The sequence below is a fragment of the Loxodonta africana genome, chromosome 13 (genome assembly GCF_030014295.1).
Source record: "Loxodonta africana isolate mLoxAfr1 chromosome 13, mLoxAfr1.hap2, whole genome shotgun sequence".
NCBI classification, from domain to species: Eukaryota; Metazoa; Chordata; class Mammalia; order Proboscidea; family Elephantidae; genus Loxodonta; species Loxodonta africana.
The window spans coordinates 5,337,216-5,357,874 of NC_087354.1; the positions used below are offsets into that span (position 1 = coordinate 5,337,216).

At 41.8% G+C, this 20,659-nt stretch overlaps 1 protein-coding gene across 1 annotated transcript in view; it reads left to right on the forward strand.

Annotated features, from left to right (window-relative positions):
- The first annotated feature begins 16,679 nt into the window (after positions 1 to 16,679).
- GABRG3 (gamma-aminobutyric acid type A receptor subunit gamma3) overlaps positions 16,680 to 20,659 on the forward strand; it is a 971,382-nt gene continuing 967,402 nt past the window's right edge. The window contains exon 1 of the mRNA XM_003420641.3: positions 16,680 to 16,732. Coding sequence (XP_003420689.1) covers positions 16,680 to 16,732 — 53 coding nt within the window. The remainder of the gene's footprint in view (positions 16,733 to 20,659) is intronic.

The window sequence follows — 20,659 nt, forward strand, 5'->3', positions numbered from 1 at the left end:
ATAAACATAAAAAAAATCAGATGGAATAAAAATCATGGAAGAAAAAATAGGATCTACCCTAGGAGCCCTAATACAGGGCATAAACAGAATACAAAACATCACCAAAAATGGTGAAGAGAAACCAGATAACTGGGAGCTCCTAAAAATCAAACACCTATGCTCATCTAAAGACTTCACCAAAAGAGTAAAAAGACCACCTACAGACTGGGAAAGAATATTCAGCTATGACATCTCAGACCAGTGCCTGATCTCTAAAATCTACATGATTCTGTCAAAACTCAACCATAAAAAGACAAACAACCCAATCAAGAAGTGGGCAAAGAATATGAACACACATTTCACTAAGGAAGATATTCAGGCAGCCAACAGATACATGAGAAAATGCTCCCAATCATTAGCCATTAGAGAAATGCAAATTAAAACTACGATGAGATTCCATCTCATACCAACTAGACTGGCATTAATTCAAAAAACACAAAATAATAAATGTTGGAGAGGCTACGGAGAGATTGGAACTCTCATACACTGCTGGTGGGATTGTAAAATGGTACAACCACTTTGGAAATCCATCTGGCGTTATCTTAAACAGTTAGAAATAGAACTACCATACAACCCAGAAATCCCACTCCTCGGAATATACCCTAAAGATACAAGAGCCTTCACACAAACAGATATATGCACACCCATGTTTATTGCAGCTCTGTTTACAATAGCAAAAAGCTGGAAGCAACCAAGATGTCCATCAACAGAGGAATGGGTAAATAAATTGTGGTATATTCACACAATGGAATACTACGCATCGATAAAGAACAGTGACGAATCTCTGAAACATTTCATAACATGGAGGAATCTGGAAGGCATTATGCTGAGTGAAATGAGTCAGTTGCAAAAGGACAAATATTGTATAAGACCACTATTATAAGATCTTGAGAAATAGAAAAAACAGAGAAGAACACATACTTATGTGGTTACAAAGGGGGGAGGGAGAGAGGGAGGGAGGGAGAGGGCTTTTTATTGATCAATCTGTAGATAAGAACTGCTTTGGGTGAAGGGAAAGACAACACTCAAGACAAGGAAGGTCAGCCTAATTGGAATGGATTAAAAGTAAAGAGGTTTCTGGGATAAAATGAAAGCTTCAAAGGTCAGCGAAGCAGGGGCTGCGCTCTGGGGAACTTGGTTTGAGGGGACTTCTAAGTCAATGGGCAAAACAATTCTATTATGAAAACACTCTGCATCCCACTTTGAACTGTGGCGCCTGGGGTCCTAAATGCCAACAAGCGGCCATCTAAAATACATTAATTGGCCTCAACCCACCTGGAGCAAAGGCAAAGGAAGAACACCAAGGTCACACGGCAACTAAGAACCCAAGAGACAGAAAGGGCCACATGAACCAGAGACCTCCATTATCCTGAGACCAGAAGAACTAGTTGGTGCCCGGCCACAATCAATGTCTGTCCTGTCAGGGAGCACAACAGACAACTCCTGAGGGAGCAGGAGACCAATGGGATACAGACCCCAAATTCTCACTAAAAGACCACACCTAATGGTATGATTGCGACTAGAGGAATCCCAGAGACAATGCTCCCCAGAACTTCTGATGGCACAAGACGGGAACCATCCCCGAAGACAAATCATCAGGCATGAAAAGGACTGGTCAGTGGGGGGGAGAGAGATGCTGATGAAGAGTGAGCTAATTAAATCAGGTGGACACGGGAGAGTGTGTAGGCAACTCTTGACTGGAGGGGGGATGGGAAGATAGAGAGAGAGGGAAGATGGCAAAATTGGCACGAAACGAGAGACTGTAAGGGCTGACTCAATAGGGGAAGAGCAAGTGGGAGAAGGGAGTAAGATTTATGTAAACCTACATGTGACAGACTGATTGGAATGGTAAATGTTCACTTGAAGCTTAATAAAAATTAAAAGAAAAAAAAATCAGATGGAGTCCTATACACCAATAAAGAGAACCATGAAAAGAAAATCAGGAAAATAATACCATTTATGATAGCCCCTAAACAAAAAATATTTGGGAATATATCTAACCAGGGAAGTAAAAGACCTATACAAAGAAAACTACTAAACACTACTGCAAGCAACCAAAAGAGATCTACATAAATGGGAAAGCATACCATCCTCGTGGATAGGTAGACTCAACATTGTGAAAATGAGAGTTCTACTAAAAAAAAAAAGCGATTTATAAATACAATGGAATCCAAATACCAACAATATTCTTTAAAGAGATGGAAAAACTAATCATTAACTTTATGTGGAAAGGGAAGTATTCAGAATAAGTAAAGCACTACTAAAGAAGAATAGAGTATGAGGACTCACACTTCCTGACCTCAGAACATACTATACAGCTATGGTACTCAAAACAGCCTTGTACTGATACAATGACAGGTACATTGACCAATGGAACAGAACTGCGAACCCAGATGTAAATCCATCTATGTACAGTCACTTGATCTTCGACAAGGGCCCAAAGTTCATCAAATGGGGAAAAGACAGTGTTTTTAACAAATGGTGTTGGCAAAACTAGGTGTCTGTCTGCAGAAAAATGAAACAGGACGTATACCTCACATTATATACAAAAACTAATTCAAAATGGATCAAAGACCTAAATATAAAGCCCAAAACAATAAAGTTTATAGAAGAAAAAATAGAATCAATGCTAGAGGCCTTAATACATGGCATTAACAGGATACATACCATAACTAACAACACACAAACTCCAGAAGATAAGCTGGATAACTGGGATCTTCTAAAGGTTAAAAACTTATGCTCATCAAAATTCTTCATCAAAAGAGTAAAAAGGGAACCTACAGCCTGGGAAAATATTTTTGGCTGTTACAAATCAGATGAAGGTATGATCTCCAAAATCCACAAGAAGAGCCAACACCTCTACAACAAAAAGACAAATAATCCAATTGAAAAATAGGCACAAAATGAACAGACACTTCACCAAAGAAGACATTCAAGCAATCAACAGACACATTGAAGAAATGCTCTGGATCACTAGCCTAGAGAAATGCAAACTGAAACCACAATGAGATACCATCTCATCTTGGCATTACTGGCACGAATCAAAAAAACAGGAAATAACAAATGTGGGGGGGGGTGCGGGGAGATTGGAACTCTTATGCACTGCTACTGGGAATGCAAAACGATAAACCATTTTGGGAAATGATATAGTGCTTCCTTAGAAAGCTAGAAACAGAAATACCATATGATCCAGCAATCCCACTCCTAGGAATATATCTTGGAGAAATAAGAGTCGTCATACGCATACACACACCCATGTTCACTGCAGCATTGTTCACAATAGCAAAAAGATGGAAACAACCTAGATGCCCATCAACAGATGAATGGATAAGTAAACTATGGAACATACCCACAATGGAGTATTGCACAACGATAAAGAACAATGATAAATCTGTGAAGCACCTCATAGCATGGATGAATCTGGAAAGCATTATGCTGAGTGAAATAAGTCAATCACAAAAAAAAATATTGCATGAGACCACTACTGTAAAAACCCATGAAAAGGTTTGTACACGGAAAGAAACAATCTTCGATGCTTATGAGGGAGGGGAGGAATGGGGATGGAAAAACACTAAATAGACAAGAGATAAGTGGTAACTTCAGTAAAGGGAAAGCCAGCACATCTTGTACAAGGCAAGATCATGGAAGTTCCATAGACACATCCAAACTCCCTGAGGGACCGAGTTGCCCTGCTGGGGGCTGTGGGGACCAGGATCTCGGGGAACATCTAGCTCAATTGGCATGACATATTTTATAAAGAAAATGTTCTACATTCTACTTTGGTGAGTAGCGTCTGGGGTCTTAAAAGCCTGTGAGTGGTCATCTGAGATACAATACTGGTCTCGCCCCTTCGGAGGCAAGGCAGAATGAAGAAAATTAAAGATACAAGGGAAAGATAAGTCCAAAGGACTAATAGACCACATTTACCACAGCCTCTGCCAGACTGAGTCTAGTATGACTAGATGGTGCCTGGCTACTACCTCCTACTGCTCTGACAAGGATCACAATACAAAAGGTGCCTGACTACTACCTCCTACTGCTCTGACAAGGATCACAATAGAGGGTGCCAAATTGATCTGGAGTAAAATGTAGAACAAAATTTTAACCCACAAAAAAAGACTAGACTTACAAGTCCAATAAAGACTGGAGAAGCCCTGAGAGCATGGACCCCAGACACCCTTTTAGCTCAGTAATGAAGTCACTCACGAGGTTCACCCTGCGGTCAAAGATTAGACAGGTCCATGAAACAAAACAAGACTAAAGGGGCAAACCAGCCCAGAGGCAAGGACTAGAAGGCAGGAGGTAACAGGAAAGCTGGTAAAAGGGAAACCGAGGTCAAGAAGGGAGAGTGTTTACATGTTGTGGGGTTGTTAAATGATGACATAAAACAATATGTATACTAAGTGTTCAATGAGAAACTAGTTTGTTCTGTAAACCCTCATCTAAAGTACAATAAAAAAATGTTTAAAAAATAGTAAGTAAAGGTATAGGAGAACTAAACAACGTCATAAGGTAGATCCTATGAATACGTATTAAATGTTGCTTTTGTTGTTAGATGCCACTGAGTCAGTTCCAACTCATAGCAACTCTATAGGACTGAGTAGAACTGCCTTATACATGCTGACAATTAAGAATATGCCTTCTGATCAGTCCAGGTGGTGGAGCCAAGATGGGGGAATAGACAGACACTTCTGGCAAGCCCTCTTTACAACAAAGACCCAAAAAAACAAGTGAAATGAGCATATTTATGACAAGCTAGGAGCCCTGAGCATCAAAGGCAAGCTTAGAAAATGAACTGAGGGGCAGAGGGAAGAAGAGACAGTTCAAAAGTGGAGAAGAATTACCGGACCTGAATCACTGGGAGCTCTCGGGCACCATTCCCGGGAACAGAGGCTGCGGGCTGGTACTAACATTCGGTTGCAGTTTCCTCAGGGAGAAGCAGCCAGCCACACAGCTTACTCACACTTCCAGAACCAGAGAAGAATGGCACTCTCGGCTAAAGCTATGTAATTGTGTATATTTTGCCGTGCCCCACCCAGCCTCAAGCCGGCTTCAGCGGCTGAATTCCCTGGGCCTGAAATAGGCCCTTTTGAGTGCCTAGAGCCATCCTCCTGGCCTTGGAAAAGGAATAAATTTGCAACTGGGGAAAAAGATAATTTTCCAGCTCTACTAACTGGGGGAGCTCAGGACAGAAGTGGCTCCTGTCCAGGCATAAACAGTCTGTGGACTTTGAGTACCTTTCCCCTCCGCATGGACCTGTGTGGGCCTATTTCAGGAGAATGGGCCCTTGTTGGCAGACTCCACCCTTTTTAGCTATGCAGCAGAGAGGTGGTTGTTTGATGTGTGACATTGCTTTGCCTATTAAACAGGGTCCTCACCTACCCACAACAGGGGCCTAAGGACTGGTAGCTCCACTCAGGTCACCCAGCCACCTGCGACAGGGTCTAAGTCCTTACAACCAAAAACACTGGGTGCCCACGGTCCATCTGCAGAACCCACCCACCTGTACACTCTAGGGAACAGGGACACGCTTTCCTCAGGGACACATGGGGGACAATTTTCAGCCCCATGCCTTGTTCAGAGTGTGGCCCCCTGCAGCAACCTGATACTGGTACCTACACCAATCACCCTGCCACTCTAAGACTGTAATCAGCTACCTGGACACCTGAGCTGAATTCATACAAGAAAAGTGAATGGACTCCTAGACTGATATACCTGATAATGGCTTTAGCCAGCTGGGGACAGAACGTCAGAGCTCCAAAGGCGAAAATAATCAAGCTAGCTCACTCAAGCAACCAATTTGGGCATATCTAAACAAAGCAATAAGCTATGACACAGTAAGCAAACATAAAATAAACTAATACAATAAATTATAGATGGCTTGGAGACAACAGTCAATATCTAGTCACATAAAGACACAGACTATAAGGACCTCAACAAGCTCTCAAAACAAAAGAATCCAGGGGTCTTCTAGATGAAAGTGCCTTCCTGGAATTACCAGAGGCAGAATACAAAAGATTAATATACAGAACCCTTCAATACATCAGGAAGGAAATGAGGCAATGAGCAGAAAAAGCTAAGGAACACACAGATAAAGCAACTAAAGAAATTAAAAAGATTATTCAGGAACATAACAAAAAATTTAGTAAGCTGGAAAAATCCATAGACGGACACTGATCAGAAATTCAGAAAATTAACAATGAAATTACAGAAGCAGACAACTCAATAGAAAGTCAGAGAAGCAGGTTTGAGCATGTGGAAGGTAGACTTTCTGAACTTGAAGATAAAGCATTTGGCACTAATATATTTGGAGAAAAATCAGACAAAAGAACTAAAAAAACTAAGAAACCTTAAGAATCATGTGGGATTCCATCAAGAGAAATAACCTACGAGCAATTGGAGTACCAGAACAGGGAGGGATAAGTGAAAATATAGAGAGAATTCTTTAAGACTTGTTGGCAGGAAACTTCCCTGATATCGTAAAAGATGAGAAGATATCTATCCAAGATGCTCATCGAACTCCACACAAGGTAGATGTTAAAAGAAAGTCACTAAGACATATTATAATCAAACTTGCCAAAACCAAAGAAAAAGAGAGAATTTTAAGAGCAGCTAGAGGTAAAGAAAAAGTCACCTACAAAGGAGAGCCGAAAAGAATAAACTCGACTACTCGGCAGAAACTAGGCAAGTAAGAAGGCAATAGGATGACTTATATAAAGTATTGAAGGAAAAAAATTGCCAGCCAAGAGTCATATATGCAGCAAAACTGTCTCTAAAATATGAAGGTGAAATTAGGACATTTCCAAGTACATAGAAGTTTAGAGAATTCGTAAAAACCAAACCAAAACTACAAGAAATACTAAAGGGAGTTCAATGGTTAGAAAATCAATAATATCAGGTATCAAGCCATGACTAGAACACTGGGCAGAGCAATCAGAAGTACCCAGACAGGAAAATCACAAAATAAATCAAGATTTAAAAAAAAGCTCAAAATAGGGAAACAGCGATGTTATCGTGTAAAAGAAGACAACATTAAAACAATAAAGAGGAACTAAGAAAGGTAGTCATAGATCTTGCATATGGAGAGGAAGACAAGGTGACACAAAGAAATAAAAGTTAGGTTTAAGTTTAGAAAAATGAGGGTAAATAATAAGCTAACCACAAAGGAGACAAATTACCCTACTCATCAAAATAAAATACAAGGGAAAAATACAGACTCAGCAGAAACAAAATCAACAACAACAAATATGAGGAAAGGACACTATCTACTCAGCTCATAATATCAAGTGGGAAAAAGAAACTGTCAACACACAAAAAAAGACATCAAAATGATAGCATACCTATCCATAATTACCCTGAACATAAATGGACTAAATGCACCAATAAAGAGACAGAGAGTGGAGGAATGGATTAAAAAACAAGATCCATCTATATGCTGCCTACAAGAGACACACCTTAGACTTAGAGACACAAACAAACTAAAACTCAAAGGATGGAAAAAGAAAACATCGAGCAAACAATAATCAAAAAAGATCAGGAGTGGCAAAATTAATTTCTGACAAAATAGACTTTAAAGTTAAATCCATCATAAAGGATAAGGAAGGACACTATACAATGATTAAAGGGACAATATACCAAGAAGATATAACCATATGAAATATATATGCACCCACAGGGCTGCAAGATACATAAAACAAACTCTATCAGCATTGAAAAGTGAGATAGACAGCTCCACAATAATAGTAGGAGACTTCAACACACCACTTTCGGTGAAGGACAGGACATCCAGAAAGATGCTCAATAAAGACATGGAAGACCTAAAGGCCCCAGTCAACCAACTTGACCTCATAGACTTATACAGAACACTCCACCCAACAGCAACCAACTATACTTTCTTTTCTAGTGCACATGGAACATTCTCTAGAATAGACCACATATTAGGTCATAAAGCAAACCTTAGCAGAATCCAAAACATTGAAATATTACAAAGCATCTTCTCTGACCACAAGGCCATAAAAGTGGAAATCAATAGCAGAAAAAGCTGGGAAAAGAAATCAAACACTTAGAAACTGAATACTACCTGCTCAAAAAAGACTGAATTATGGAAGACATTAAGAATGGAATAAAGAAATTCAGAGAATCCAATGAGAATGAAAACACTTTCTATCAGAACCTTTGGGATACAGTGAAAGCAGTGCTCAGAGGTGAATTCATATCAATAAATGCACACATCCAAAAAGAAGAAAGGGCCAAAATCAAAGAACATCCCTAGAACTTGAACAAATTGAAAGGGAGCAAAAAAAGAAACCCTCAGTCACCAGAAGAAAACAAAAAATAAAAATTAGAGCAGAACTAAATGATACAGAGAACAGAAAAACAATTGAAAGAATTAACAAGACCAAAAGCTGGTTCATAGAAAAAATCAACAAAATTGATAAACCATTGGCCAAACTGACAAAAGAAAAACAGGAGAGGAAGCAAATAAGCCAGATTAGAAATGAGATGGGCGATATTACAACAGACCCAAGTGAAATTAAAAGAATCATATCAGATGACTAAGAAAAATTGTACTCTAACCTATTTTAAAGCCTAGATGAAATGGATGAATTCCTAGAAACACACTACCTACCTAAACTAACACAAACAGAGGTAGAGCAACTAAAAAGACCCATAACAAAAGAAGAAATTGAAAAGGTGATCAAAAAACTCCCTACAGAGAAAAAGCCCTGTCCTGAGGGCTTCACTGCAGTGTTCTACAAAACTGTCAGAGTCAACACCACTACTACTAAAGGTATTTCAGAGTATAGAAAAGGATGGAATACTGTCAAACTCATTTTACGAAGCCAGTATATCCCTGATACCAAAACCAGGTAAAAACACCACAAAAAAATAAATAAATAAAAAATTACACACCTATATCCCTCATGAACTTAGATGCAAAAAACCTCAACAAAATTCTAGCCAATAGATTTCAACAATATATCAAAAAAAAAAAAAAAAAAAAAAAAATACACCACGACCAAGTGAGATTCATACCAGGTGTGCAGGAAATGGTTCAACATTAGAAAGACAATGTAATCCCTCATAAATATAAAACAAAAGACAGGAATTACATGATTTCATCAATTGATTTAGAAAAAGCATTTGACAAAGTTCAGTGGCCATTCATGATAAAAATTCTCAGCCAAATAGGAATAGAAGGGTAATTCCTCAACATAATAAAGGGCATTTATACAAAGCCAAGAGCCAACATCATCCTAAATGGAGAGAGTCTGAAAGCATTCCCCTACAGATCAGGAACCTGACAAGGATGTCCTTTATCACCACACTTATTCAACATTGTGCTGGAGGTCCTAGCCAGAGCAATTAGGCTAGATAATGAAATAAAGGACATCCAGGTTGGCAAGGAAGATAAAAAATTATCTCTATTTGCAGATGACATGATCTTGTACACAGAAAATCCTAAGGAATGCTCAAGAAAACTAGTGAAACTAATAGAAGAGTTCAGCAGAGTATCGGGATACAAGATAAACATAAAAAAAGTAGTTGGATTCCTCTACATCAACAAAAAGAACATCGAAGAGGAAATCACCAAATCAATACCATTTATAGTAGCCCCCAAGAAGATAAAATACTTAGGAATAAATCTTACCGGAGATGCAAAATACTTATACAAAGACAACTACAAAATACTATCGTAAGAGACCTACATAGGCGGAAAAACATACCTTGCTCATGGATAGGAAGACATAACATTATAAAAATGTCTATTCTACCAAAAGCAGTCTATATATTTAATGCAATTCTCATCCAAGTTCCAATGACATTCTTTAATGAGGTGGAAACAAATCACCAACTTCATATGGAAGGGAAAAAGGCCCCGGATAATTAAAAAAAAAAATAAAAGAAGAACAAAGTGGGAGGCCTCACTCTACGTGATTTTAGAACCTATTATACCACCACAGTAGTCAAAACAGCCTGGTACTGGGACAAGAACAGATACATAGACCAATGGAACAGAATTGAGAATCCAGACATAAATCCATCCACATATGAGCAGCTGATATTTGACAAAGGCCCCAAAGCAGTTCAATGGTTAAAAGACAGTCTTTTTAACAAATGGTGCTAGCAGAACTGGATATCCATCTGCAAAAAAATGAAATAAGACCCATACCTAACTCCATTCACAAAAATGAGCGCAAAATGAATGAAAGACCTAAATATAAAATCTAAAACGATAAAGATCTTGGAAGAAAAAACAGGGACAACTTTAGGAGCCCTAATACATGGCATAAACACTATACAAACCATTATTAACAATGCAGAAGAGAAAGTAGATAACTGGGAGCTCCTAAAAATCAAACAGCTATGCTCATCCAAAGACTTCACCAAAAGAGTAAGATTACCTACAGAATGGGAAAAAGTTTTTAGGTATGACATTTCCAATCATTGCCTGATCTCTAAAGGCTACATGATGCTGTAAAAACTCAACTACAAAAAGATAAATAACTCAATTAAAAAATAGGCCAAAGATATGAACAGAGACTTCACTAAGGAAGACATTCAAGTAGCCAACAGATACGTGAGGAAATGCTCACGATCACTAGCCATTACAGAAATGCAAATCAAAACTACAATGAGATTTCATCTCACTCCAACAAGGCTGGCATTAATCCAAAAAAACAAAATAATAAATGTTGGAGAGGCTGTGGAGAGATTGAAACAGTTATACACTGCTGGTGGGAATGTAAAATGGTACAACTACTTTGGAAATTGATTTGGTGCTTCCTTAAAAAGCTAGAGATAGAACTACCATTCCTTTGAATATATCCTATATGTATATATATATATATACATGCACACCCATGTTCACTGCAGCACGGTTTACAATAGCAAAAAGATGGAAGCAACCCAGGTGCCCATCAATGGATGAATGGATAAATAAAATATGGTATATTCACACAATGGAGTACTATGCATTGATAAAGAACAGTGATGAATCTGCGGAACATTTCATAATACGGGGGAACCTGGAAGGCATTATGCTGAGTGAAATTAGTCAGTTGCAAAAGGACAAATATTGTATAAGACCACTATTATAAGAACTCGAGAAATAGTTTGAACAGAGAAGAAAATATTCTTTGATGGTTATGAGAGGGGGAGGGAGGGAGGGAGGGTGAGAGAGAGGCATTCACTAATTAGATAGTAGATAAGAACTACTTTAGGTGATGGAAAAGACAACACACAATACAGGCGAGGTCAGCACAACTGGACTAAACCGAAAGCAAAAAAGTTCCCAGAATAAACTGAATGCTTCAAAGTCCAGTGTAGCAGAGGCAGGGGTCTGGGGACCAGGGATTCAGGGGTTATCTAAGTCAATTGGAATTATAAAATCTATTAAGAAAACATTCTGCATCCCACTTTGGAGAGTGGTATCTGGGGTCTTAAACACTAGCAAGTGGCCAACTAAGATGCATCAATTGGTCTCAACCCACCTGGATCAAAGGAGAATGAAGAACATGCAGGACACAAGGTAATTATGAGCCCAAGAGACAGAAAGGGCCACATAAACCAGAGACTACATCAGCCTGAGACCAGAAGAACGAGATGGTGCCTGGCTACAACTGATGACTGCCCTGACAGGGAACACAACAGAGAATCCCTGAGGGAGCAGGAGAGCAGTGGGATGCAGACCCCAAATTCTCGTAAAAAGACCAGACTTAATGGTCTGACTGAGACTAGAAGGACCCCAGTGGTCATGGTCAGCAGATCTTGCTTAGTCCCAGGACAGGAACCATTCCCAAAGCGAACTCCTCAGACATGGATTGGACTGGACAATGGGTTGGATAGGGATGCTGGTGGGGAGTGAGCTTCTTGGATCAAGTACACGAAAAAATTATATTATTAATACCTAGAAAGATAAAAAGAAGCCAAATGAGACCACCTATTGTTACGTGCAGTCGAGTCACTTCCACTCATAGTGACCCATTGTACAACAGCATGAAACACTACCCTGTCCTGTGCCATCCTCACAATCACTGCTATGTTTGAGTCCATTGTTGCAGCCACTGTGTGAATTCATCCTGTTGAATGTCTTCCTCTTTTCTGCTGACCTTCTTCTCCAAGGGCTGGTACCTTCTGATAACATGCCCAAAGTACGTGAGATGAAGTCTCACGATCCTTGCTTCTAAGGAGCATTCTGGGTATACTTCTTCCAAGACAGATTTGTTCGTTCTTCTGGCAGCTCATGGTATATTCAATTTGCTTTGCTAAAACCATAATTCAAAGGCATCAATTTTTCTTTGGTCTTCCTTATTCATTGACCAGCTTCTGCATACATATGAGGTGATTGAAGATACCATGACTTGGGTCAGGCGAGCCTTAGAACTCAAAGTGACATCTTTGCTTTTTAAGCCTTTAAAGAGGCCTTTTGCAGGAGATTCGCCCAATGCAATACATCATTTGATTTCTTGACTGCTGCTTCTATGGACGTTGATTGTGGATCTAAGTAACATGAAATCCTTGACAACTTCAATCTTTTCTCCATTTATCATAATGTTGCTTATTGGTCCAGTTGTGAGGATTTTTGTTTTATGTTGAGGTATAATCCACACTGAAGGCTGTAGTAGATCTTCATCAATACATGTGTCAAATTCTCTTTGCTTTTAGCAAGCAACGTTGTGTCCTCCGGATACCACAAATTGCTAATGAGTCTTCAATTCTGATGCTGTGTCCTTCATATAGCTGAGCTTCTCAGATTATTTGCTCAGCATACAGATTGAATAAATGTAGTGCAAGGATACAACCCTGATCCACACAATATGGGACAATATTCTGTTATGATCCACAGGGTTTTCACTGACTTATTTTCAGAAATAGATTGCCAGGGCTTTCTTCCTAATTTTTCTTAGTCTAGAGGCTCTGCTGAAACCTGTCAACCATGAGTATTTGAAAAAACGGTGGCATAGGTTGCAACATCATAGAAACATGGAAGTCACCACAGTAGGACAAACTGACAGACTGGTGGTGACTATTCATATACACATGCTATATACATATGTGGGAAAACAACTGGCGATCTACTTCCCCAAAATATCCGGCAGTGAAAACCTTATGGAGTACAATGGTGTGATCCAGTTGTTCCTGGGGTCACCATGAATCAGGGAGTGATTCCATGGTAGCTAAAATCACAACATAAACTTACGTAAAAATTCATTGAGCCCTACCTTTTAGTGCGTTTTGTTACATGTGTATTATCCCTTGATAATAAAGGAAAAAAAAATCGAGGAAGAAAAGGTAAGGTTTAAAAAAAAAAGAACTACAAAACATCATAATATAATACAGACAGAAATACAATTTTGGAAGCGGAGAGATTTTATTCAAAACAAAACCCAGATGCTACAAAGAAAACGCTGGCCTGATGCAGTGGTCTGGCTGTATCTAACACCGTTGCTCTGAAAGTTGCACATGTCCACTTTCTCCTTCGCGCCTGTAGGAGGTGAAGTGAGGCCGTGAAAGGAATCCCGAGAGGCTTTTCCTGTACCCACGGAAGCCAGTCTCACTGCCCTTCTTTTGGCGTTCTTCCCGCCTCCTCCTGAGATGCAGCTCAACTCTTAAGCTGTGCAAGCCAGCCAGTCTTCCCCCAAAATCTCCTGAGTAGAGGACCTGACGACAAAAGGTGACACCAACAGCACCCGTCGCTATGGGATTTTCGATATATTCTGAAGTCTATGTACGCAATTCGGTTGAGTGGATCAATCCCAACCGTTATTTTTATGGTTAAGCACCAATCTTGTGCTGACTCTCTTTTTCTTTTTCCCTTTCTTTTGCTGCCAGATAAGGTCCTGGAGTGTAAATCCAGCGCGCCAGTTGGAGCTCTCCGCTTCTTTGGGGTGAAAAAGGTGGGGAGGGGCTGAGTGATAAAGAGCGCATGCTCCACAATCATTCCCCGGCTGGCCAAAATTGGCAAGGGAAGAAAATCAAAGCCTCTTAGCCTTTGAAGGTACTCGCATTTTGCTTTCACACTTAGGTTCAGAAAGCTTGCTTTGAATTTTCCCTTCCTCTCAACTCATTTTAGTTCATACTACTAACAATCAAAATCGTGTTCTAGACCTGCCATAGGAAGGGGAGGCTTTCCGTGGTAAAATGTTTAGGTCTTACCAAGCTGACCCCCCTGGAACGATGCCTTCCATTCTCTGCTTGAAAAGCGACAAACGCCAGACAAGATTTGCATTCATTCACAGTGATTGCAATACACTGAGCAGAGAGAAAGGAAAAGAATAAAGCAAGGCAGGGGTGTAAAAACAGCAGCCCGTTTCCTTTTCCTCTAGCTGAACTGTAAAAACTTGACAGGGTCCTTCTCATTATACTGATATTTTATAGAACCATTCAAACATGTCTGTTTCTATTATATTATAAACCACTTTAAAAATGTGTATTTATGCTAAAAAATAGAGGACATGGAAAGGAGCCTAAAGCTTTGATCAGTCAGTTAAAGAACCGAATAAACAAATGTTTACTGAACTCCTACTCAGAAAGACAGTGTGGTATAGAGATTATGACTAAAGATGTTGAGTTTTAACTTCCAGTCCCCAGCCTAATATCTGTATTATCTTGGGGGAGTACTTAACTTCTCTGTGCCTTGTTTTCTCCATCTGTAAATTAGAAATAATGATTTAAAAAATTATCTAAGTACAGGGTTGTTGTGAGAGGTAAAATGAGTTAATACATGTCAGCTTTTACGCCAGCCCTGGGCCAATATTATGTTATTCATGTCTGATTATTATTTTTATCTATGTGCCTATTACTGTGCTAAAAACTGAAGCACAAAAGAATTATTTCTTTTTACCTGTAGTTTCCTGACAGCATGCTTTAAGACTATTTGGAGACTTAACTGATTTCTATAAGCAGTCAATGAATAACACATCATTATGTAACTGATTTTTAAACTGCTCGATTGTGTGATAAAGAAAATTAGAGACTAGGAAGGAATGTGACAAACAGGTCACAGTCCCCTGAAGCTTGAGGAAGTGATGAAAGTGTTGAGAGTGGAGGGATGCAGGAGCCTTAGGAGTCTTCATGGAAACAAGAGCTGAATGGGGCCTGTGTATGGAGTAATGAGACCTGGCAGGCAGAGGGGGATGTCAGAAAGAGTGCTGTGACAGAGTGAGCGGGAGGTCTCATGGAGACAGGAGGATGGGAAAGGAGGGACAGTTCCACTGTTGAAAGAAAGAAGTATAATCATCAAGTCAACATCAACAACTTAATTCCATTCACACTTCATGCCCACATTCACTTTGGGGAATCTAGAAACAAGACACAAGACAACTGTCAACTTAATTTTCTATATATTTTATGGAAAAGAAAACAAAGCAAAAACAACTATTTCACAATATTTAAGAAACAGTTATAGCACCCTTTTATAATTCTATGGTTAGTAGTTCCAAGCAAAACATTTTCTAAGAACTAGTTTTTGGAATGTAAAAGCCAAATTCTTTGCGCATTTTCTCCAAGCTATGATATAACACTAACCTGGTGAAAGACTGGCTTTCTGAGTAGATATCACAAATGGAAACATAAATGCAATTTTAAGTCTTAGGAGTACGAAAATATGAACGAGGCAAGTTTCATGGTTCAACCAAACAGAATGTCTTTTTCTTTTTGACTTGGGGTCTTTCTTCTACTTTCAACAACCCTTTTCCTTTCACTCTTCTCTGACCTACAGGGTCACTATGAGTCATCGGAATCGGCTCCCCAGCAATGGGGTTTTTTGTTTATTGAATGTGTTTGTCTCTCTTTTAGGTGAGAAAGGCACACATTCGGGGTGCTTTCCCCCTAAATGATCCCCAACAAGGCCGCTTTCCCAAACACCAGATCTTAGTGGTCCAAAGGGAGAGGTCTGCTGTGAGCTAGGGAACCCCTGCCTTCCGCAGACCCCTAGCCCCAGCGGCCAAGGCAGCGTGCCCAAGTGAACAATGGCAGCAGGGGCGCGCAAGACGAGGTGTCAGCGGGCGCTGGAGAGCCATTGCGTTTTGTTGCAATGACAGAAGGAACGAGTCCAGTCGGACACTGGGACTCTCTCAACGACAGGTGCCACTCCCAGAGATACTTCCTGAGGCTCGGAGCAGGATCCCCGAGTCCTCCCCCTCCCGCTCCTGCTGGGCCCCTCCCCTTTCCGGCCTCAACTCTTCCCGGAGTCCATTCAGCCCCTGTTTTCTTCGCCTTGCGCGTTGTCAGGCGTGTAATTGGGGAAACCCCTCCCCGCCGGGACAGCCTTGCCGGCGAAGCTGCAGGAACCGCCGTCGCGCGGCTCCCGGATTCCAGCGCTGGACCCGCGGCGGTTTCACCGGCAAGCGGAGCCCGCAGCCAGGGCGGCTGGCGGGGTCCGGGCTGGTCGCGGCCGGGGGAATCCCCGCCTTGGCTGCGGGCGCAGCGCCAGAGCGCGGCGGGAAGGCAGCGGCCCCACACTTGTCGCCCAGCGGCGGAGCCGCGCGCCCCGCCGCCGGCCGTCGGGGGCGCGGGCCGAGCCGCGGGCCCCACACCTGTCACCCGGCGTCGGCCAGCGGCTCCGGAGGCGGAGAGCGCGAGGCTAGGCCGGCGCTCCTGGGACCGTCGCGCTCGGCCGGGAGCGCTGAGGCACCATGGCCCCGAAGCTGCTGCTGCTGCTCTGCCTCTTCTCGGGCTTGCGCGCGCGGTAAGTGGCGCGGGGCCCCGAGGCGGCTGGGAGGGGACCCGGGGTGCTGTTTGCCCGAGGCTCGCCTGAGGTGCAGGCGGCGGGGCCCGCACTCACCTGTCCTACCTCTGCGGACGCAGCCGGCTCACTCCCTGGTTCGGCGGCTGCAGTCTTCTACGCAGACAGGGTTTGGAGATTAATGGGCTTTTCCCAAAAACCTTCCGGCATCTGCTGGTTTTTAGGGGTTTTGAAAACCAAGATCATAGGGCAGCAGCGGTGTTTACCTCCTCATCTACCCCAGCGTCTCAACCCCAGTGCTCCAAGGTGGCACACACACCTTGACCCATGTTCTCTACCGTGCCGACCACTCTGACGTGTCCCAGGACCCCGGAGTGTGGATTCCTAGTGTTCAGTTTAGACCAGACTGGCGCAGAACAGTTGGCTGGAGGAAGGTAGAGGAGGGCTGTGGGAGGTGGGCAGCTGAGAGCCATGCTTTTCTGAAAGGAGTCCCCTCCCCAGGTCACACACACACACACCACCCACCCACACACACGTGCACACACCTACTCCTACAAAGCTAGCATGTTGGAATTGATAATAAGGCCCCTGCTGGATAATGTAAGGTATTATCTCAACCCTTCCTCCTGTTGAGGGGTGCTTAGAATCACTCCAGGAAGAGATGAAGAGGCCTTCTGAGGAGAGAAGGAGCTTGGGAAGGGAAGGGTTAAGCCTGTTGATGTAAATGCAACTAGAGATTCTGGGTTGGTTTCTCTAATTCTGTTTCCCAGGCAGGATCTCAGGCCGAGAGCTTGCAGGCTGATCAATGATTTTGAAATCAGAGCTGCCCTGCCTCCTGCAGGAATCTTAGGACACCCCCACCCCAAACACTCTTGTTTTCACACTATTTCGTTTTCAGGCTCTAGGAGTTAGAGAGCCAGAGAGTATTCCTGTGGGCTATAAGCCTTGCAAGTGCCAGGAAGTATTGGCTGGAGGCCTGTATGTTTCATGTTTATGTGAAGTACAAAGGGACTGGGAGACTAATTAACCTATCTCACAAAGTCGGTGCCAGTCCTGAGGAAGAAAGCCCGGGTGCTTACCTCCAAATCTCTTGTCTTTGCTGAGTTGAGAGTATGAAAAGCAGACAGCGAGCCAGGAAGGGCAGATGTGACCAATGACTCACAGGCAACTTTCTCAATGAGGCAGACAACGTCTTGGGTCTTTCAACTAAAGTTTCTCCCTAAGGAGAAAGCTGTGAATGGAAATAGGAGTGTGCTTTCTGAGGGTGATTCTACCTGGGTGGGTCTCTGCATAGAGGCTGAGAGGCAGGCAGGGTAACACAGAGATCCCAAGTCTTGTGTGGCTTGGAAGTCATATCCACATGACCTTTCTGTTGTCACCAATTGATGGCATAAGCATAAAGCAGCTCAAGGATAGGTAATCAAATGTTTGTTGCTTGACGTTATATCGTCCTCATAACGGTATGTGCTTTGTAGGAAGATAATCTTAACATATGACTTGAATCAGTCAGTTTTATCAGGACTCCCAAATACAGATAAAATTTCTTGGGGATTTTCGTCCTTCCATCCTACCAAGGCAAATGTAATGATATTACTATAATCTGTACCTAGGTTGGGTTCCTTGGCCTTCATAACAGAGATTGCATGGCAGTTGAAAAAAATCCAAACTTTAATTTTAGTACTCTAGGCCTGTCCTTTCAAAGTGCCTGTGTTCTTTGGATGTGTTTTACAGGTATGTAAAATAATCTGATTTCCAGCTTTATCTTTCAAAGCCATTATGAATTCTCAGAGGGTCCTCATTTATGCTGAGATGCGTTTCTGGTGTTGAGATTCTCTAGAAAGATTCGGGCTGTTGTGGTCTAGGGCGATGACTTGGCAACTCCCTGGGTGATACCTTGAAGATGTTACTAGAGTGTTACTCTGCTTTCTGATGTTTAAGGGCTCTCTTTAATGTTTAAAAATAGTTCAGGCTTTTTCTCTGTCCTTCTGGATAAAAGAAAGTATAAAACATCAAAATCCCATCTCAGGGTTGAGCAGCTGTTGACAATAATACATCACCAATTTGTTTTTAAGAAAAAGCTAATTGCACTGGTGGTGCTTTAGCACCTGACAATCTAAGTAATAAAAATACTCAAAGATTATAGATAAACGGCTTAGAATTCAGAAAAAGGACATTCTTCTTTTATCCACATTCCAGTGGGTCTCCAGAGATGAGATTTGATTTTCATCAAAGCAGGGGTGTCCTGTTTGGTTGTTGGTCTGGCATTAGCAATGTGAGGCTCCTCTTTCATTTTCTAAAGTCCAGCAGAAAGCTGGCATGGTGACCAGGGTCTGGAGGAGCCCAGTAATGACCACCATGGGGTGAGAGCATATCTGCCCACACACTCTGCCCACTTTCCACTTCAGAAAAGCTGTGGAGATGTTGCCAACCATACTCCTGAAGAGGGAGAAGAGAATGGTCGTGCTTTTCCTTTCTCCTCCCTCCACTTCCCCCTGTCCTGGCCTTGTTCCAAGAAGAAAAAAAAAAAAGAAGCTTACGCAATTTCAGGAAGACCCTCTCATCACCACTAGAGGGAGAATTAGGCTCATTATTATACCTGTTATTGAAATAGCTCAAAGTATTTTCAGAAACTAAAGCTGTGTATACACGGAACAGATCAGGAGTTTATCTGTGTACTGGATCTATGTATATATGACCACTGGGACGTTGAAAATAACAGCATGGTCTGCTTCTGTAGGGGTGAACTGCCTTTGGGAATGGAAGGGATGAAAGGGGTAAGGGAGAAGGGGGAAGAGAAGTGGAGAGAGAGAGAGAGAGAAGCAGAGGGAGAGCAGAAGCCACTGTGGCAGACTGTGGGGACGTGTCCTGAGAAGTGAATGGCTTTAACAAAGAGAAATTTATTCTCTCACAGTCTAGTAGGCTATAAGTCCAAATTGAGGCCACCAGCTTCAGGGAAAGGCTTCCTCTCTCTGTCGGCTCTGGGGGAAGGTCCTTGTCATCAATCTTGCCTTGGTCTAGGAGCTTCTCTTCACAAGAACCCTGGGTCCAAAGGACACACTCTGTTCTTGGTGCTGCTTTCTTGGTGGTTTGAGGTTCCCATGTCTTTCTGCTCTCTTCTCTCTTTTTTATCTCAAAAGAGATTGGTTTAAGACACAATCTAATCTTATAGACTGAGTTTCGCCTCATTAGCGTAACTGCCACTAATCCCATCTCGTTAATGTCATAGAAATTGGCCTTACAACACATGTAAAAATCACATCAGATGACAAAACGTTGGACAATCACACAACCTGGGAATCGTGGCCCAGCCAAATTGATACACATATTTCTGGGGGACACAGTCCAACCCATGACAGTGCCTCAACCTACTTCTGGTTTTTGCAAAATGATAAAATTAAGATTCCTGGTAATTAAGAAAATATTTTTGGTGTGTCATTTTAAGTTGTATAATATTATCTGTATAAAAGTTCAGCTTTACAAATAATGAAATGAAACATATCACTTAAGGAATATGTGTTTCATATTTTGTAAGTTCTTATTGATGGCAGATGTTCAGTATGAAAAAGCATCACCCGCGGTAATAAATAGTTTCCATGGCTAAAGGTTTTAGGGTTCTAGCCAGCAGGTATTCAAGAAATAGAATTAAAGATCAGCCTAGTAGGGAAGTCATTGCTAGACATGGTTTAAAACCCAGTGCCGTCGAGTCGATTCCGACTCATAGCGACCCTATAGGACAGAGTAGAACTGCCCCATAGAGTTTCCGAGGAGCACCTGGCGGATTCGAACTGCCGACCCTTTGGTCAGCAGCCGTAGCACTTAACCACTGCGCCACCAGGGTACATGTATATGAGATTTGGATGTAGACATAGTTTACATACATCCAAATCTCATATACGTGTACATATTCATGTACAGTTTTAGACTGTCTGA